The following is a 21963-nucleotide window of genomic DNA, read 5'->3' as shown; positions in this document are numbered from 1 at the left end:
ACAAGACTAGCTGCATGCTTGTTTCTGGTGTTATTCAGATACTACTGCAGAGAAATAGACCAGCAGGGCTGCCAGGCAACTGGTATTGATTAAAAGGAATTAAATATGGCAGCCTCCGTATACCTCTTACTTCAGTTCCCCTTTAAGCAATGCAACAGGAAGTGGAGCATGATTGACGGACGCACAGCACTGCACTTTACACGGCTGGTGTCTGATTTCATATAAAGTGGTGCACTTTGTAGAATGGTCAAAAACTAAAATCAGTATTGGGGAAATCAAGTGAAGCATCGTCCGAAGTTAGCAGAAAAAAAGTTCATGTATGCTTATCCCCCTCAAATCATACCAGTCGGTGCAGGATCTGGCGAGCCAGGCCAATTCACCAGAGCAAATAAGGAAGGATCCGCAAGCCAGACGAGGTCGATGAAAAAAGCTGATATTCTTTATTTGAAATTCCAAATTGACAAAGTGCAATAAAACCACAGGATCAACTGACGCGTATTGGGCCTACAATCTGTTAATTAACTTTCTATCCCCAGTGGTAACTTTTTTACATTACTTTTAAACATTCATTGATGTTATTATTGAATATTTTCATACATTTATAAGTCGTTTTATATGCTATTCTAATGTATGTAATGTCTCTTTAATGAGCAGGCTGTTTGAGATATAGGGCGGAGTCCTATCTCCTCCCACCTACAAATAGCTCCCTCCTTAACAGGCTCACTTTAACTTAGACTAAGGGCAGATTGTAGGCCCGATACGCGTCAGTTGATCCTGTGGTTTTATTGCACTTTGACATGTGGAATTTCAAATAAAGAATGGGCAGCACAGTGGCGTAGTGGTTAGCTCTCTCGCCTTGCAGCGCTGGGTCCCTGGTTCGAATCCCAGCCAGAGCACTATCTGCAAAGAGTTTGTATGTTCTCTCCATGTCTGCGTGGGTTTCCTCCGGGCACTCCGGTTTCCTCCCATATTCCAAAAACATACGGATAAGTTAATTGGCTCCCCATAAAAAATTGACCCTAGACTACAGTACTTACAATACATAATATAGACATATGGCAATGGTAGGGATTAGATTGTGAGCTCCTTTGAGGGACAGTTAGTGACAAGATATATATATACACTGTACAGTGCTGCGTAATATGTCGGCGCTATATAAATACTAAATAATAATAATAATAATAATAAAATAAAGAATATCAGCTTTTTTCATCGACTTTATTTGGCTTTGCGGATCCTTCCCTGTTTGCTCTTATGGTCCGGTGTTAAACCCAATCTACACGATACGATTCTTTGTGCGATTCAATTATGATTCTATTTACGACTCGATTAAATCCGACATGTCCGATCGGGATTCGATTCGATTCAATTCAATTTGCCATTGCAAAACAATAGCAAATCGAATTGAATCAAAGCAATTCCTGATCGGACATGTCGGATTTAATCGGATCGTAAATAGAATCGTAATCGAATCGCACAAAGATTCGTATCGTAATTCTATTTACGATTCTATTAAATCCGACATGTCCGATCGGGATTCGATTCGATTCAAATCAATTTGCCATTGCAAAACAATAGCAAATCGAATTGAATCGAAGCGATTCCTGATCGGACATGTCGGATTTAATCGGATCGTAAATAGAATCGTAATCGAATCGCACAAAGAATCATATCGTGTAGATGGGGCTTAGGTCATGGAGCAGGTATGCAGACATCAAACCAATAAACGCTGATTCGGGTAATACCACCAATAACTAACTGTACATGGTTCCTATCTAATCCGATATTATGCCGGAGGAAGAGACTTAAAGCAAACCTCAAGTGAAAAAAAAAAACCCTTATGATACCTGTATAATAAATTGTATGTGTAGTACAGATAACAAATAGAACATTAGTAGCAAAGAAAAGTCCCATATTTGTATTTTCAGCAATATAGCTTTTTTTTTTATAACATTGCATCATTTTGTCATATTTGCAGTTTAGAAACCACACTTTTAAGCTATAAAACAAAACAGAAATAATGACCCTTTGAACTTTCTTGCAGTAAAACCTTATCTAAAGCTTTCTCTCACTGTTTCTTGTATAAGTGGTTCAGGAAACAGCACTGTATTTGACCCAGTGGCTGGAAGAGCTCAGAGAAGCTCTTTTGCATAGATAACGACTGAAGGTTTTTTTTTTTAACTCTTCCTGCACTGGAAACAATATGAGACTCATATATTTGCTACTAATGTCGTATTTCTTAGCTGTACTACACAAACAATGCATTATAAGTTTATTTTCACTTCAGGTTTTGAAGGCTTGTAATAAACCACATACAAGTACTCAGTAAACATATTGCCTGAATCAATGCTTGTTAGTTTCATCTCCTCGTATTGGGGAAATATTTAAACTTTTGTTTTTTCTCTGGTAAATTGCATAGTGTGTAGACATGTATAAGATCCAGTCTCTGGTTGGTTGCTAGACCGCCACATATTTCTCCAAGTAACCATAAGTCTATGTAGACTACGTTTAGTTATCAATTTGCAAGCTTGGCATGAAACCGAACGCCCAAGCCCCGTCAGTACAGAAGCCGATACATAGATACAACTTACACACCTTTTCACAGGGTTTGTCAGCGGAGCTGGTCAGTGAGAGACTAGTCATTCTGACTTGCATGCAGATTGTAGGCAGCTTTTAATTGGTCCAATCAAATGAACTTCCTGTCTTTTCTGATTGGTCCAGTTCCAGACATTTGCATGCAAGCCGGAACTCTTAGCCCATCTTATTGGCCACCTCCGCGTGTCAGCATGCCGTATTCCCAAGTGACTAATTTGCCCTTTTGTCTTCCCTCATCAGACCAGTCTTTTGTGGACACTGGCAAGTTCCTCAGTTCAGGCTCTCTGCAGGGCTTGGCCTTCTCCTGAAGTATGTGACCAATTCTTCCCATTTTCTGCTCCTGTCGTGTTTCTGTGTTCTGTCCTTGTCTGTTCACCGGAGATGTATTTTACCATATAGACCTCTAGTAAGGCTTGAGTGGTCAGCTGAGGCCTACAGTGCCTCATGGAGCAGAGGAAGGCTGAAGTGTTGCTAAGATCTATAGGATCGCCCATAGCACCCAATCAGATGTGAAATTGATAACTAACATTTCTGTCACTACTGAACATTTGAAAGCATTCCCAAGTATTCCTTCTGCATAAAAAATAATTTATTTTCACGCATAAAGCAGTACAGGCTTGTTTATCTCTTGTCATCGGCAAGGGCAAGAATCTCCCTGTGCCTGTGTCTTCCCTCCGCCTCCCTCCCTCCACCGCTGAAGTGACTCTGCAGTTGCCAGGGCAATGTGTCTACTCAGTAGAGGGAGGAGGCAGGGCAGAGTGAAGACAGAGGCACAGAGAGATTCTTGCCTTTGCCAGTGAACAGAGATAAGCATCCTTCTACTGCTCTCTGCAGTGAAAATAAACAATTTTATACACAGGGAATACTTGGGAATACTTTCAAATGTTCTTTTATGTAGCCAATAGTAGTTACTGAAATTTTGTTTTTGGAGTATAATCCTACTTTAAAGCATATCCGAGTTGAAACTTTTTGCACAAATTAGTCCATACATACTTTCTGTAAGGTCTCCACACCAGGCCCCGACCACAAAATGGTACATCTGCCCACGCATGCGCAGTTCGCTCTACAGCACCAGGCTCCCGGTGTCTTTGTAATCACAGTGGACATGCTCCTAGCACTATCAGCAGTGCATGTGCAGTCAGAGCAAACTGTGCATGCGCTCCACATGAATATCTGATTCAAAGAATGCCGACCACATGTGGTTTGGGCCTAGTCCGGGACGGATTGTGGACTGAAGAGTGTAAAATAAATAACACAAGTATACTCTATTACCGACCAGGGCCCATTGTAAGCACACTAAAAGTATAAACACACTAACTTTTTAATTAAACCCATCATTAAAGAGCTATGAAGGCAGCCACCTGGAGAAAACACAGAGATCAGAAATGTCGGCAGAAAGTCTAATTAGCCCCTAATATTTTCCAAATGCTTGAGAGCGTTTTCATGTTTTGTTTTGCATTGTGTTTCTTTTTTTTTTTTTTTAAATCTGCCCCTTCCCAACCCAGGCTCTGCATCATCACGGTTGCTGTAGTGCTAACTGTGCAGCTACGGCAATGATAAAGTGAGCTTCCCACCGACAGATAAGAGCACGATGACACTAGTCAGACATCTAGCAGGCTAGGATTATGTTTTTCACTTTTTGTGCATTGCAGCTTTATAGTTTGTTTATTCACCTTTCCGTATGTACGTACTGTTGTCATATTTCAGTCGGGAAAGTAGATTGAGAAACAGCATTTGATGGCACTGGGTTCACTCTCTGTGTTTCCTAGACAGTGGAGCATGCTGGGATTGTTAGAACAAACTCCCGATTGGCTGTGAACCATCACATACAGCTTAGTCTCATAGTCCATGATTTGGGGGTGTTATATGGGGGTATGAAGGGGAAAAAAGCTCACAGCTGAAATCTATCTGATATAGTCCATGGATTACATGGACTCTACCAAATAGTGACTCCACCTCTCCCCATCTCACTAGCTTTAGAAAGTGAAGAAGCCTTACTTCCAAATTAAAATTCTGAAATTAATTCACTATTTGCTTTAATGGGCAATTCGGGACTCCAGACTCTCTGGGTAGCTACAGGAGAAATCTAAAGGCACATGGTGCAACTTAAATACTTCATCAAATAATACCTTAAGCATGTTAGATTTTCATTGTGAACGGGCAAAGAGGTCCTAATGATGCCTAACACTAACCTACCTCCCCCCCTTCCACCACCGACGCCTAACCCTAACCAACCACCTCCCATTGATGCCTAATCTAACTGACCCCCCCCCCCCCCAATTGATGCCTGACCCTAAGCAAACCCCAAACTTAATTAACAGGCACCAGGGAAGTTTTGGCATTGCCACAGGCACCTATACTGAATGCGGGAAATTTATTTTATCGGGTGCCTCCAGCCCCAAATTTCCTGCACCCTCACGCACGTTGTGCTCAGTGCTACTATCCTCCAACTGTGACTTTTTTTTCTGATAATAAGATTATTAATAATACATTCACCAGTCCTACACTGAGACCGTAGCGTCTGTAGTATGGTGGGATACTATTTTTTGGAAAATTGATTGGTGTCCATGCTCATGGTCATCTTGCCTCATGGACTAGATTGAGAGGTTCTCTCCAGCCAGTGTAGAGGATTGTGGTACATCTGCTTTATTGTGCTGACGATGACCGTGACACCATGTCGTGTTTGTTAGTCTTTATGATGTTTTATGTTATAGTATTGTTGTTTTCTTTCCACTTGTGCTCACGGACGTTTTTGTTGTTGTTTCTCTGCAGCTATTTCTGGGATGATTGCACCTCCCATGTGAAACAAACCACAGTGGAACTCATCCGGGATTTACTGTTCCAGAAATTCACCTCTCACATTTGGGAAGGACTTCTTTCTCCCTCGCGCGCTCTCTCTCTCTCGCTTTGACCGAGAGCAACTTTTAACTCAGGCCTCTGTACAGAGGAACCATAGAACTGCGGATTTAGACAATGGCGAACACACAAACAAACAAAGAAAGATAGATACGTTTGTTACCCAGGTCATTGTCATGGATCTCCGGACTGCCAAGATGTGTCACGGGACAAGGTCCTGGAAGATCCGAAAAGATCCTCCTTCACTGACCCTCTGCTTGACACGATGGCCCTGGATAGATATGGACCAGGAGTGGTTTTTTTTTTAGGTGTCCACTCTTCTGAAATGACTCTTCATTGACCATCTGGCAAGGACACAAAGGGATCTTGTCCGGGAGATCATTTTATAGTCACGGAGAAAACGTAAATTTTTTGCTATGTGTTTTGTAATTAGTTTGAGATGTTACACAAGAAGGACGATTGACAGATTGTTTTTCCCTTTTCTTTTTTGCATTAGCTCTGGTTGTCCTCAGCCCGATATAAATTTAGAATCTTAAAATGAAAAAAAAAAAATCTTGGAAAGAAAAAAAAAAGTTAGGAGAAGAGGGTAGATATCATGACACAGTCCAATATTTGACCTTTTTGTCATATCATAAATCATATTTTTCTTTTTGGTCCTCTTTTTATCAGTCCGTTACCCCTCAAATGATTATCTTATGCCCACTCCAATTCGCCCACCTTATGCCCACTCCAGTTCACGAGTTAAACAAGCTGTGACTGGGTCAGTTGATGCTGAAGGTTTTGATGGGTTTTTTTGAAACTTTGGGTCCCTTGCCTCCAGCTCATTATTTCAAGCGAAAAGGTTCGGGCCTCTGTGTGCTGCCTATAGAGCATAGCTAGATGAACAAACCTTTCTCCTGAACAACCTGGCCAGCAGCGAAGCTAGCCTTTGACCTCTTCACTGTCTTTTCATCTGCATATTCCAGTTTGACTCAAGTGCAAATCAACAAAGAACAATAAATGAATATCATTATTTTTTTCAACTATGAAGCGACCAAGAGTAACCCAGTCATGGCTACTGAGCTTTCGTAAATTAAGCACAAATTGCAGAAAGTGGGTGTTGCGTTGGCAAGAGACAAACCTTTCTCCCCAATGCTGAATGACCCAAAATATGTCACAAATAGGAGAGCAAAGGGATAGTCAATTTTTTTCCATTTTCCTCCCTTTTTTCATTCAGCTTTATGGTCTGTATCTAGTTATAAATAATGTAGAATATTTTATGATTTTGTAGCTCTGATTATTTACTATATATATATATATATATATATATATATATATATATATATATATATATATATATATATATATATATATATATATATATATATATATACAGTATATATATAATTTTTTTTGTTTTTGTTTTGCCAAAAAATTGTATTTATGTGGAAAAGTCCTCTTTCTGAGCGTTGTGTCTGCCAAAAGTAAAGATGACAAAGCCGCACTTCTCAAGAACAGAAAGGGATTTTTTTTTTTTTAAATGATGAACAAAACTTTTTGTTTCGTTTTGTTTTTAGTTTATTATTGTAAGGGGAATTTGTAAAATATCCATATAAATAATGTATTTATCTCTGGAGTTTGTACAGCCCTCTACCCATTTTATTTTATTGTGTATGTTACAATGTGAAAAGTACCGACTGTTATATTTTTTTCTCTTGTTTGGTATTCTCAATGAACACATTTTTTTTCTGTTGCTTTTTGTTTTGTTTTTTTTTAATTTGTCATTTTTTTCACTTTGTGTTGAAACAAATTTTAAGTTCTTTATCAACGCTGAATTGGATTGTCTTTTTTTATTTTAAATATTGATGTTTTTATACATCAAGATCTTATTTAAATGATGTAAGTCTAATACTGATGAAAGAATGTATGGATGATTCTACCTTTAATATTTGTACTCTAAACTTTGATGGTGCATTCAGTCATTTGCAAAGCCAACAAATATTCTCATTGATGAAAAGGGTTGGACCAATAACACCCAAGACCTCATGCAACTTGACCAGATATCATATCAAAGCATCAGTAAGCCTAATATACAAGCTGTTTATGTATAAGGTTTGCAAGTTCAAATTTACAGTGTGTACATCCACTGAGCAGATTTTATGAACCACCATGTTAAAAGGATCTCAGCAGCAAATACCAAACAAAGTTTAAAATCAGTGGCAGACACAATGCTTCACCCAGAGTATCTAAATGGCAGTCTGCAGAAGTGCCCTGGATGAGTTACCCCCCCCCCCATCCCCCACTGCGCTTAGCCAGCTTTATAGTTCAGCATGTGTGACTTCTCTTAACTATTTGAAGCATAGTGTCCCCCCTCCTCCCCCTTCCCAGATGCTGAATGCTTTTGTTTGATCTCAGCTACTGTGCAATAAAGACTAATTACAACGGTCCTTATCTGCATGCAATTTCTGCGGGACCTGTCAACCAGCTGAAGTATAAGAATACAGCCTGTCCTTAACTCTTAAAGGGAAGTAAGCACCCTTCTTTCCCTGGAATTTCTCCTGGCACAGAAGCTGGCATTTTCCCCCTCCCCTTCTTACAGTCCATTTACAGTCAGAGATGCTATCTTGATACTATCTTGACACGTTCACGCTAGATAATCTCTTTGAAAAAACTGTCCTAATTACCCACCCCCCTCTGTTGATGAAAAGGTATTGTTTTGTTCTTGGTAATGAGTAATGACTACAATAAAACAATTAGCTTCCTTAAATCTCTGTGGCTGGGGACAGATGGGCAGGCCTGCTGAAGTAGGCTAATGAAACTACTTTGAATGTAAAATAAAAGGTAAAATGGAAGTTTATTTTAATTATGAGCCAGTGCCACATTGTTGGCATGCATTTTTCATGTGCTATTGAGATACCCTGGGTGCTAAAAAAAATGGTGCTCGGTTGACTTTAAATATAAAAGGATGAGGTAAAATTGAAGTTTTGTTTTAGTAAGGAGCCACATTGTTAGCATGCATGTTTAATGGGCTTTTGAGCTTCCCTGAAAGTTAAAAATGTTGCTTGGTTCCCTATAACTCTGGCTTGGACTTCCCTTTGCCCTGAAAGCAGGCTCATTTCATTGGGACCTGGATTCACAAGATGCTAGGGACTCTCCTAGGTGGACCTGCTCACACTGATAGGATCACATGATTTATGCAACTTTGTCATTCATGCTACAAATTTCTGGTTCTACCAAAGGAGCATGGGAAAAAAATGATCTCAAAGAATATTATTTATCTGATTGCAGTATTTATATTGTCCAAAATATTTTGACAAGGTACGTTAACCCATTCACATACCCTCAGAGGAGCTCACAGTGTAATGTTCCGAAAAAAAGTCTCAAGCCAATGAACTTACCTAAATGTTTTTGGGAATGTTGGAGAAACCCATAGGAACTGCAGAAGTCCATATAAACTCCACCAGAGATGACCCTTGGACTCTCAAAATATAAAAGAGCAGGATTGCTAACCACTTGGCCACTGTGCTGCTCCTATCCTCAGCCACTTAGTGAGCTACACCAGTGCACCTGAACATGCAATTCATCTGTTGACTGAGAACTAGCGATTCTGTTATCACGTGATTTTTCTTTCATGCTGGTTCCTTCAGTTTTTAGGTATTCAACATTATTCCCTTGACTGCTCAAACGACATAACATTTGTAGGAGGATCACATCGTATTAGTATGAACAGTCTTGCTATTTTATCTGTCCGCTACTGACTATAACTCATCAAAGTTTAATACTGATCTTTTAAGAAGGTTCCTTTTCTATTAGTCAAATGATATCCGAATCATGTCAACTCACCCAAGTCTGTAGTCATCACCTTTGACTGCCTGGATCTGTATATGTTCGAAATCTCGCAAGATGAGAGGAAAGACGGAATGAGAAAAGTAAATGTAACTCAAGTTAATTCAATATACAACTGAAATTAAACAACTCCAGAAATTACTCCTTTACAGACAATACAACATACATCTAGACAATAGAAAAGGACTACCACCTCTGGTGCGGAACCCTTTTTACCCAAAATAGGACATGATTTATAACCGGGTTGGACAATTCCCAGAAGCCATGTAACCAATTCAACAAATTATAGCAGATGCTGTACTTTTAAGTTTTTCTCTCATTAGCGTCAATGGAACTGGCTCCTAAAAATGGATTTCTTGTTCCTGGATTGATGAGACTGGTTCCCACACTCCAAAATAATTGGTGGGCCCTTACTTATAGACTTTGTTTGTTAAACTTTTTATGTTGGTATAATGCAAAACCCACTTTAACAGGAGGCTTGACTTATAAAGAGAAAGATTTTTACTCTAGGACTCCAATCTCCATTTACAGATGCAGTTCCAATCTAGCCTTCTGCTCATGGTATCGGGTACCACAGGAAGATGGGTCCAAGTAATGGAACTGTTGTTGTGGTGATAAATTGTTATATGGACAGTTTCAGTGTCTGCCCCCCCCTCTTTCTGTGGTATTCAGGAATTTCGATTTAGGCCTCGATTCATCATTGTCTTTGAGATAACTTTTCCAGTTTGTTAAATTACCAAATTCGAAGTTTATCGATTTCTAGTTGTATTCATCCAGGTTTTTCTGCATTCGGAGTGAATTCGATAAAATATCGATAACAATTCGGTAACCATTCGGTAACGTGTCGATATTTCCATCTTACAGCGACAAGGCCATAAGATTCCCATGGAATTGTGGGTAAAAGGCAGTCCTTTGAACACTACGTAGCAACTTTCTGAAAAGGGCTTAACACCTGGACCAGGATTCTGGAATTGGCTTGGGATAATCCCACAATTTCGCCAGCTGCGGCTTGATAGAAGCCTTTTCTGAGAAAATGTAGTGCAGCTAGCAATTTAGTTAACCCTGGCACTGCCTGTGTTCTCTTACAAGATAATTCAAGAGAAATGCTGATGTCCTGGTATAGCAAATAAATCTATTCTCTTGCAAATTGATGTAGTTCTAGACCTTATTCTTGCCCTTCTGCGCCTTTGAATCACTCTCAGCTGATACATAAAGACTTCAAATGGCTCCATCTTCTCTGTCAGCAATGATCTGACAGGAATAACGACAGAGCAGTGAAGGAGATAACCCTAAATGTAACGCTAAACCACGCCCACTTTCAATTTCATGAATTGCACTTTCTCCCATTTTAATGCATCATTACCGAATGATTACCGAATGCTCGCTAACAGCTGTAGATAAATTTGATGAATCCTGAAATCAACTTAACGAATTCGGTATTTTACCAAACTGTTGTTAACGAATTTGATAAGTCTTGATGAATCGAGGCCCAAGTCAATAAAAGGCCTGCTTGCATTGACCAAAAGTGATGGACTACTGGACTAAAGTAGTTGAGCGTTGATTTGTATAATGACTGAATGCACCTAGCTAAAGTACGCTGAATTGATGACTCTGATGGACTGAACGTGGTCTTTCTTTTTCTCGTGTCATATGCATGTCCATAGAATGTGGGAAGTGGGATTTTATACAAAGGGTGAACATACTTTCGTTCTGAAGTCTTCTTGGACATTTTCCCACGTTCTTAACATGAATAGAAACCAGCAGTTTGAATGCCTTAACGCCAGTCACATCCATCCAACTTGTATCTTACCCTCTGCTCATCCACTGAGACCACGAAGAACAAAAACCAATGGAGAAGCACAAGACAAACTCGTTTTCATACCCTGAAACTATATTTATTTTCTAGATATTGAATAGGTGGGGTGGGAGCTAAAGCCTCAGGCTCTTCTTAGTGATATTTTATCTAAATTAAAAATAAATGATTAAAATACAGGCAGGTAAGGATGCATTCCACTGGTGAAAAACAAAAACACAACTAGAACTGTTCATCCAAAAGCCTCCTCTGAAATGATAGGCTGCCTTTCATAGTCATCATCATTAGCCATAGTCTTCCTTCTTTTTTTATTCGATTGGGCTGGAGAGTATTTTAAATATAATCTGACAGCAGATCGTTTTAATGTTTAGGGACAAAAACTGTATATGGAAACTCTTTGCATTGAAAACATCCAGCTGGTTAGCAGGTAATACTTGTCTTCATTCTTTCCTTCCTGCAAAAAGTCTATGTTCCAGAAAAGAAAAATGTAGGATAACTGTAGTTATCTGTTTGCAACCCCAAGTGCATCAAAAACTAAAGTGGGCCTCCTGCCAAGAATATTTAATTACAGAGATATCCCCACCCACCCCATTACCTTCTCACTCCATTCCACACTGGCAATTGTAAAAAGGACACCATCTACTTTCTACCCAGACCATCAAAAAGGTAGCCTGGAAGAAGGGCCTTTGAAGGCTGAGCTGACTTGCGGACGACCAGTTCAGAGATACTGCCTAGCTTCCTTGGGTAGGCAGAAGATATTGTAAAATACAATTGCCAGTATTGAGCGTGTGTGGGGGCATGAGAGGAAAGCCACACTGGCTAGATCTCTGGATATTCTAGGTAGGGAGCCAGCTTAATTTTTTTCATACATTTTTGGAAGCGAACAATTAACTCTACTTTTATGCACAAATACAGTTATCCTTTGAGCTTCCTCAGAACAGTGGTTCTTATTTATTCCAGTGTTCCAGAGAGGAATGTTTGTAATGCTCACAGCAAGCTTGTTTCACCTTTCTTTGTAACCAACTCCAATCCAAATTACATAAAAAAAAACAGGTATCTCATTCTCTGAGGATCCCTTTGAGAACAAGAGCTTTAGCTGAAAATTCGAAAATTTTAGAAAATTGTGCAGCTTAAAATTAAACTGGTGGGGGTGTTGGGCAGTGCTGGGCCAAAATTACGCATGAGCGTAATTACGCATCGTAATTCAATGTAAATTTACGCGTAAGCGCTACGCGTAATTATTTATGCGTAAGGAGATAAGTGGTATCGTAATTACACTGTCTACCGTAATTGCTAGGTATGCGTAATTTTACGAAGACTTACGCGTAATTTTACGCCTAATTACTAACGTAAAAACTCCCCTTTTCTAAGAGTAGCCAATCACTCAACATCCTAAGCAACCAATAGTATCTTCAGTATATAAGCGTACGTTTTGACGCATACGAATGATGTGTACGCAATAGCTGTCACATTGATGGCTATTGCGTACACATTGTCCGTATGCGTCAAAAAATATGCATTAATGGGTATTACGGCACTACGCGTAACATCGTAGTGTAAGCGCCTACATTATGGTATCCTTATGCGTAACTGCGTAAGTTAACGCGGAATTACAGTGATGAACCGTAGATAATTTCCTACGCCGTAATTGCGTAATGCGTAATAGCGTAAAATTACACGTAATGATCCGTAACCGTAGATTTTTCCATTACGACCAGCACTAGTGTTGGGTATATTTATCAACTTTTTAGCTAATATATAAAAGTCCAACTTCAGCCACTACTTTTATTACATATATTATTTATGGAGAGTAGAGGACAGGGTCACTTTGTTCAGTTTTTGTACTGCGTTTGGTGTACCTGTTGGGGAGATGCTTCCAGAGACAAATATTCACAGAGACAGCTGGATTTAAAAATGAAAAAAAGAATTTCATTTATTTTATTTCCTTTTTTTTGTGGCATCAGGAGGAGATTCAATGTTTCTCAGATGTATAATCACTTATTTCCTCAGTGACAATACAGGCTCAGATTAGAACATCTTTATGTAGTATTCTCTCCTTATCACCAACTTTATAGAATTGCCCTTTGAGACGGGCTATATCCTTTCAACTGAGTTTTTTTCCAAGTAGACATTTTCAAACATTATCAATAAAATGCTAGTAAAGCTTCCACCCAGCAAGAAATTACTCAAAATGAGTTTAATATTACTTTTTTATCCACTTTTCAGTACTTTTCAAATGGTGAAGTACTGAAAACCTACTTTTAAAATAAGATGAAAAATTACCTCTTTGGAGAAAACTCTGGAGAAAAGTTAGTAGGGTATGGCCCAATAAGGCATAGGTACACCAGTTCTGAAAAAAAAGAATTCAAAATGGTTACCTGACCCAAAACTGGCTTTCTGGTTGGAGATTGGCAGGGTTCTGCATACTTAAATATTTAGTTCCCCTCTAGTATTTTATGTAACAGATGGGTGGCGTTAGGAACTCGGACATCTCCACATTTAGTTGTCGAACATCAAAAAAGTAGGGTTGAAAGTAGTGACTCAATGTAATAATCCATCAGATCCAATAACAGAGATGGTTAATGGCAGGGATGTCAAACTCCAGTCATCAAGGGCCGTGGTCCTCACACATTTTTGGTACAGCTCAAACTAATTGATGGGAGTGAATCAGGAGAGGGGTGGTTCATCAAGTAGACTACATTTCTCCAGATCTCAGGCCATCCTAAACACTGGCATGGATCTCACCCTCCAGGACTGGAGTTCGACATTCCTGGTTAATGAGAACAAATAATGTTATTTCTTTTACAGTAGATGATGATTTGGTTGGTCCAATTCTAATCTGCACACATTTGCATAAAAATTGCTTTAACATAAAATTAGCATCATCTCATTGACCATCTCTAACTAACAATGGCCTCAATTCACTAATAACCTTGCCGGGGATAATAAGGCAAGAGAAAACTTGCCACCACACAGTGAGAGAGTTCTCTTATCTCTTCATTCCTTAAGTTAACTCCTCTGTAGTTAAGTTACCTCCTCTGTAGTTATTTACACACACAGTTAATTAACAGCTTGTCTTTAACTTTAGAATGCTGGAGTTATTTTAAGGATTGAAGAGTTAACTTAAAGACAGAAGAGTTAACTTTAGGTTTGCCTGAGGTAAAATGTTTGGTGAATACGACATGCCTCATCACCATGGTGATAACTCTAGAAACGTTATTAAAGACAGGAGATAAGCTTAGTGAATTGAGGCCAATGTAAGTTTTAGTCAGCTAACTCTTCCACATATTTGAGTTGAAAAAAAAAAAAAATCATATCAACAGTCTAAAAAAAAAAAAAAAGAGCAGGAAAGGAAAATCTGGAGATTTTAGCATAAAAAAAATCGCTGCTCTTGAAATGTTTTTTATTACAACTGCAATGAATGTAAATGAGCTCAGGATACATGTAATTTTCATCCATTGGCATAGAAGTTTGAAACTCTTCCTTCCAAAAGGTAATTCCGGTCTTTAAAGGGAATGTAAACTGATTTTTTTCCCCCTGATTTTTAGTTTTATTTATTTATAACGTTTAGTAGTAAAATATTTGTTTTAAAGGTTATTTTTTTATTTTTAATCAGGAAAATATTAAATATTACAAATAAAAATGTCTAGCTCCATGTGCTAGTTTGATAGGCAAGCTTTGCTAGAAGGAAGTGGTTTTACTGTTGTTTGATAAACTATATGGCAGATGTACAATGCCAAAGAGGAAGGCAGGAGTTTGGGCATTCGCAACACTAAAGTGAGATGCTTTTCTGCCCACAAATTTGTATCTACTAAACTAGCCAACTAGCACGCAAAGCTTAGGAAATTATTAATTTATTTGTAATATTTCACACATTTCTAATGAAAAAAAATAAATAAAAATTAATTTATTTTTATTGCTAAACATAAATAAACAAATTAAAAATACCAAAAATTATTTTACATTCCCTTTTAAAGTGTTTTTTTTTTTCAATTAAATCGGGTCTTTCATAATGTAAACATCATATTTGAGTTCTGGATCATCTTCCACCATGTCCATAAAATAAAAAAAAATAAAAATTATAGAAAGGGTTGCATTTTATCCTTGGTATGGATCTCACCTTTTAAATAGAAGCACTGTACAGTTCTGAAGAAACAATAAAGAATCTTCTAATTTTTTTGCTATAAAAAAAATTCAAACTGTAAAAAAAAAATAATAATTTTTGACTTTCACGATGTTTAATTAAAGTTACTTCCTGTCTGTGTATTCCACCTTTCACTCTTTTTCTTTAATAAAACAAAACTTTCCAAACTCAAACTATGTCTACCAGCCATGTTGAAATTGTGCTGGCTGTCTCAAGAATGTTCCTGCGAAAAAAACTTTCTTCATCCATACATGTTTCTAAAACTTGTACCGAGAAAAAAACTTGAGAAACATTACGGTAGTTAATATATAATTTTAATTCTTTACACAGATTTGTCTAAATCATTTGAGACTGGAATTTTTGAATGTACAGTATGATACCATTTATTCACTAACTTTAAAGAGAAACTCCGACCAAAAATTGAACTTTATCCCAATCAGTAGCTGATACCCCCTTTTACATGAGAAATCTATTCCTTTTCACAAACAGACCATCAGGGGGCGCTGTATGGCTGATATTGTGGTGAAACTCCTCCCACAAGAAACTCTGAGGACTGTGGTACTCCTGGCAGTTTCCTGTCTGTGAACCTTGCTGCATTGTGGGAAATAGCTGTTTACAGCCGTTTCCAACTGCCAAAAACCATGCAGCAGCTACATCACCTGCTAACACTAAAATGTTCACTGGAGTTCCTCTTAAAAAAAATTAAAAGAGCTTTCAGTATATAGCAAAACCTTTAGATTCTACATCCTTTGCACTGAGTAAAAGCAAACCTATAGCGAAAAAAAAGTTATGATATAATTAATTGTATATGTAGTACAGATAATGAATAGAACATTATAGTAACAAAGAAAACAGTCTCCTAATTTTATTTTGAGCTACATAGTTTTTTTTTTTATAACATTGCTTAATTCTGTAATATTTGCAGTTTAAAAACCACACTTTGTGTTTTAAACTATAAAACAGAGAAAAGCTAATGTCCTTTTGAACTTTCCTGCAGTAAAACCTTATCTCAAGCTATCTCTCGCTGTTTCTAGGCTGTATTAAGTGCTTCAGAAAAAAGGACTTAATTCGACCCAAGTTGGGTCAAATAGCTCAGAGAAGCTCTTTTGCATACATAACAACTGACATTTCTTAACTCTTCCAGTACTGGAGAACAATGTGAGAGCTGTACTACAGACACAATTGTATCATAAGTTTATTTTGCTGCAGGTTTGCTTTACAGCGGATCCGAGATGAAAAACTAACTATAACAAGTAACTTGTCTATATATCTTATCTAAAGTTTAGATGGTTTACACAGCATATCTAGCTGCAAACAGTTTTAGTAGAATATGATTATTTATTCCTGTGATACAATGAGGGCAGCCATGTTCTCTTTGTAAACATTACACAGAGGCAGGCTTATCTGTATCTGGAGCCATCAGCCTAATCCCCCCTCCTCCTCCCTCCTCCCCTCTGCCTCTGAAATCAATGGCTAGTAATACCACCCCTCCTCCTGCCCAGACTGAGCTCCCATGAGCCCTTGCTACTGCCTTGGCTCTCTGAAAACCTGTGGGCGTGGCTTTTTTAGTTTATAGGGAATTAGAGTATTAAAACAAAAACAGAAAAGTATTTGGCTTGAGGAATGCCCTATAAACAATAGGAAAGGAACACAATTATGCAATGTGTAAAAGTTCACCTCGGATCCACTTTAACCTAACTGGCTTTCAATGTCCCCAGGATTTCTGTGCAAAAAGTGATCTAATTAATTTTCATAACCTTTTTTTTTTCCTGTAACTTGCCAAAATGTGTCAGGCAAGGGTCTAGTATACAGTGCAGGAGAATATTGACGTGTATGCACATCAATACTGTTCACAGCATATTATGTATTGACGTGTATAACCGTCAATACCGCCAGGGAGGTTAAATCCTGTGACACTCATAAACATTTGGACCTCAAAAAGAGGCATATAGATATTTTTTTTTTGCCAATATAAATACAAATCTATATACGTTGTGCTTTTTAAAGGATACCTGAAGTGACATGTGACATGATGAGATAGACATGTGTATGTACAGTGCCAAGCACACAAGTAACTATACTGTGTTCCTTTTTTTTCTTTCTCTGTCTGAAAGAGTTAAATATCAGGTTTGTAAGTGGCTGACTCAGTCCTGACTCACAGGAAGTGACTACAGTGTGACCCTCGCTGATAAGAAATTCCAACTATAATACACTTTCCTAGCAGAAAATGGCTCTAAAAGCAAGAAAGAGATAAAAAGGTAAATTTCATATCAGTGAGGGTCACACTGTAGTCACTTCCTGTCAGGACTGAGTCCGCCACTTACATACCTGATATTTAACTATTTCAGGCAGAGAAAGAAAAAAAGGAACACGGCAGTTATTTGTGTGCTAGGCACTGTACATACACATGTCTATCTCATGTCACATGTCACTTCGGGTATCCTTTAAGATTTTATTCAGTAATCAGTACAAAGTATAGTCTGATGAACGTCTGTTTGGCTGAAGGTTACTCTTTGAATCTTTTTAAATGTAGCCAATAAATGGTACTCTACTTCTACTTTAAAACTTTTTGTTCTACTAGGCAATAGGGATTGATCAATGAGATGCAAACTGTTCTGAAATGATGCAAATGTATGCAGTTTGAAAATGGACTAATCAGTTTAATATTGATTGGTCCATTTTCAAGCTGCATTTATTTGCAGATCTGTGATCATCCCTACTAGCAACTTATTTGAATATTCTGCCCAAGGCAAAGCAGATACTATCTGTATAGTCCTGGTTTTATCGATAAGTGGACCAACCAAGGTAGTATTTTGAAAGAGCCTTGAATTATGTGCAGTCAGAGGAATTCAAAATAATCAAACTATGCGGGAGGGAGGAAAGCAGCAATTACATTTTTTTTAGACGAACAAACTACCGTATATACCGGCGTACAAGGCGACCCCCCAACTTTTCTAGTTAAAATAAAAAGTTTGGCATATACTTGCCGTATAAGACTACCCAGTTCACTGTGCTGATGCCGGGTGTCATGCGGAGCTTTAAATTACCTGATGCTGCAATGTGTCATGCTGAAAAGTGACATAGATCACGCTCTGTTTAAAAAAAAAAAACCCTTGTAATATCTTCTTGTGAGCAGCCGCTCGCGCGGTTAGCAGAGCGGCTTCCAGCGTCGCCTGACTGGTGACGTATGTGCTCACGCATGAAGAGATTGCCGAGATGTATCGTGGAGCGCACACGTCACCAGTCAGGTGACCCCGGAAGCTGCGCTGCTAGCCGCATGAGCGGCTGATCGGAATAAGGTAATACAGGGTTTTTTTTCAAAAACACCGCAATCTATGTTTCTTTTCAGGGCACAGTGCAGCATCAGGTAATTTATAACTCTGCATGGCACCCGGCACCTAGCAGTGCCTCACGCTGAAAAACTGACACCCGGCGTATAAGACGACCCCCGACTTTACAGAACATTTTTAGGGGTTAAAAAGTCGTCTTATATGCCGGTATATACGGTAATATATGGGCGAGTGGGAAACATTGAAAGTTCTGTCATACCTCAGGACTAGGAATGGGCCTTCAAATTCCAAATGTTTTTACAAAGAACCAGAACCTTTTCCTATGCGGGCCATGGCAAACACTGTACTAAGAGAAGTAGGATTGGGTAAATGACAGCAAAACACTGTCCCTGATACAAAGCCCCTCCTAACCGGTAACTAGAATACCTAAACTATAACTTTTATTAATGTTAATTAAAAGAATCAAAAGTATGAACAGGCTGGTACACCCACCACCAACATATAACATAACAATGGGGGTAGAGTATAATCTTTGCAAATGAACAACGGTCTAACACTTACACACCCATATATCGAAGTGTCAAGTGCATATGAAAGATGATAGTTCCAGTATTTGTATGCTCACTGGATTAGGAAGAGCCAAGGTTTGAACCCAGGTCTCCCATTAGGCCTGAAAGATAAATCGAATTTAAACCGAAATCACGATCACCAAGATCACAATTTTGGAATCGTCGAAGCAGCAAATATCGCAATCACCTCATTTCCATGTGGGGGAAGTTTGAAGAAGTGGCTTCAAACTTCCCTAAAGGCCAGCGTGTGCGGCCCGCAGCGTTGGACATACCTTCCGTCCTCTATCGCCGTCTGCTGGCTCTTGTGCTTGGCAAAACTCCGGGTTCCTGTATGTCACATGACATACAGGAAGTATTCCGTGCATTAGAGCCTACAGGAGGGGAAGTGGATAGACGGGCATCGCTGGACTCATGCTTGAAGCTATGTCCAGAACTGATGCAGCTTGGGGGACAGAGGAGGCACAGAGATACACAGAGTGAGAGACAGAGAGAAACAGCTGGCACAGAGACACAAAGGGGGCAAGAGAGACCCAGAGGAGGCATAAAGAGGCAAAGGGGGCACAAACAGGCAAAGAGAGGGAACAAAACTTGATTTGAAGGAAATCGTGAATTGAATTGAAATCGCAATTTCAGACAGAAATCGCTCAATTCAATTTTTTCCTAAAATCGTTCAGGCCTATCTCCCATGTCAGAGACAGACCCTCTAACCATCACACTATCCAGCCACTGTCTCAAATAAGAGTGGTTATATACACTAAACTCTATTCATCTATAAGTTCATATGGAAAAAATTCATAGATTGGCCAGTAGTTCCAAAGAAGGGGTATGCATTTCCAATGTATAGATGGCCCGAACCTCTGATTTTAAGTTCGCGAACCTACCGCGAAAGTTCGGTCCGCGTGAACGTTCGCGAACCGCAATAGACTTCAATGGAGAGGCGAACTTAGAATATTAGAAAAAATTATGCTGGCCACAAAAGTGATGGAAAAGATGTTTCAAGGGGTCTAATACCTGGAGGGAGACATGGTTGAGTGGAATAAACATCAAAAGTCCCAGAAAAAAATCTGGATTTGACACAAAGCAGTGTTTTAAGGTCAGAAATCTCATTGAATGTTCAATTGCAGGCCTACACTGCTTTACAACATCAGGAAGTGTAATCCTTCCTCCTCCCCTCTCCCGGCGGGAGGAGGAGGGTCTTGTCTTCCAGGGAATTGTAGGATTTCAAAAGCCAGCTTACATACATTGGCCAGGAATTAAACCCAGGTCTAGTGCTTGGTAGGCAGCTCTACTCACCACTATGGGTAGAGAGGATGCGGGGAGGCACACTTGTCCCAATAGTAGATTTCGGGTGCATGACCAAGGATGCTAAGCAACATCCAGAGTAATGTCACAAGAGTAAGGAGGTTGGTCAGCACACCGGCTTCTTCAATGAAGTGAAGTTTAATAAATCACATGTCAACACTTAAGTTAACAATTGTTTCGGGGCCACCAAGGGTCCCCTTCATCAGAACAGTGCAGACCTGCACTGTTCTGATGAAGGGGACCCTTGGTGGCCCCGAAACAATTGTTAACTTAAGTGTTGACATGTGATTTATTAAACTTCACTTCATTGAAGAAGCCGGTGTGCTGACCAACCTCCCTACTCACCACTATACCACCACCAACACTACATGCTGAAGCCAGCCTAGCATGTACCATTATGATATATCCAAGAGAAAAATGAGCTTGCTTAGGGATTTGTAGGATGTCAAAAGCCAACTCACATACATTGGCCAGGAATCGAACCCAGGCCTACCGCATGGTAGGCTGCTATCCTAACCATTATACCACCAACACAACACACTACAATGCTACATGCTGAAGCCAGCCTAGCATGTACCATTATGATATATCGAAGAGAAAAATGAGCTTGCTTAGGGATTTGTAGGATGTCAAAAGCCAACTCACATACATTGTCCAGGAATCGAACCCAGGCCTACCGCATGGTAGGCTGCTATCCTAACCATTATACCACCAATGTGCATTGAATAGTGGTAATCCTTAACAAGCTATTTTCTTACTCTGATTACACCTCTCTGACACTACAGCTGTCCTTGGTAGGATTTGGGTCTCCTTATCAATAGAGTGCTTGGAACCCCATGTAAAACTTGCACCGGGGCCCCAAGCTCCTTAGTTATGCCACTGCATAAATAGTTACCTTAGGGTCTGAGATTTTTTTTAACCTGTAGATCATGAGGGTATATTACTGTTATTTTAGCAAATAGCAAATAAGGACTTGTTAATATTGATAAGGTACAAGCACACAAAAAAATACATATTTCCAGATAATATATAGTTGCCATACACTGTATCAGCAGTTGGCTGATGGTGTAATGGTTAAGGGCTCTGCCTCTGACACAGGAGACCAGGGTTCGAATCTCGGCTCTGCCTGTTCAGTAAGCCAGCACTAATTCAATAGGAGACCTTTGGCAAGTCTCCCTTACACTGCTACTGCCAATAGAGCGCGCCCTAGTGGCTGCTGCTCTGCTCTGGCGCTTTGAGTCCGCAAGGAGAAAAGCGCAATATAAATGTTATTTGTCTTGTCTTGTCTTGTCTATTAGGAATATAATTTAAATGTTGTGATAGCTAGGACAAATGGGCAAATAAAATGTGTGGCTTTAATCTAAAGTAATATTGTATATTTTAAAACTATAGGGTAGTGGTCCTCAAACTAAGGCCCGCGGGCCGAATGTGGCTCCCTGAGGCTTTTTTACCGGCCCCACACACACAAAATGTATTAAGGTACAATGTGGTCAGCTACATCCACATGGAAGCCAGAAAGCAATAATTCGTTGGTTTCCAATCAAATTCCACATCAGGTGACACTGCTGT

At 39.2% G+C, this 21963-nt stretch overlaps 1 protein-coding gene across 5 annotated transcripts in view; it reads left to right on the top strand.

Annotated features, from left to right (window-relative positions):
* Positions 1 to 6718, top strand: part of EBF1 (EBF transcription factor 1) — a 481397-nt gene extending 474679 nt beyond the window's left edge. For 3 of the 5 annotated variants that reach the window (XM_068278297.1, XM_068278298.1, XM_068278296.1), the window contains one exon: positions 5368 to 6718. In XM_068278297.1, coding sequence (XP_068134398.1) covers positions 5368 to 5399 — 32 coding nt within the window. In that variant the 3' untranslated portion in view covers positions 5400 to 6718. Of the gene's footprint in view, positions 1 to 2835; positions 2905 to 5367 lie in introns of all 5 variants that reach the window. The other 2 variants (XM_068278295.1, XM_068278293.1) reach the window with 1 other exon arrangement.
* The last annotated feature ends 15245 nt before the right edge of the window (positions 6719 to 21963 follow it).

Source organism: Hyperolius riggenbachi, chromosome 3, assembly GCF_040937935.1.
Source record: "Hyperolius riggenbachi isolate aHypRig1 chromosome 3, aHypRig1.pri, whole genome shotgun sequence".
Lineage (NCBI taxonomy): Eukaryota > Metazoa > Chordata > Amphibia > Anura > Hyperoliidae > Hyperolius > Hyperolius riggenbachi.
The sequence above is the reverse complement of the archived record's forward strand: the minus strand, read 5'-3'. Positions and strand labels throughout refer to the sequence as shown.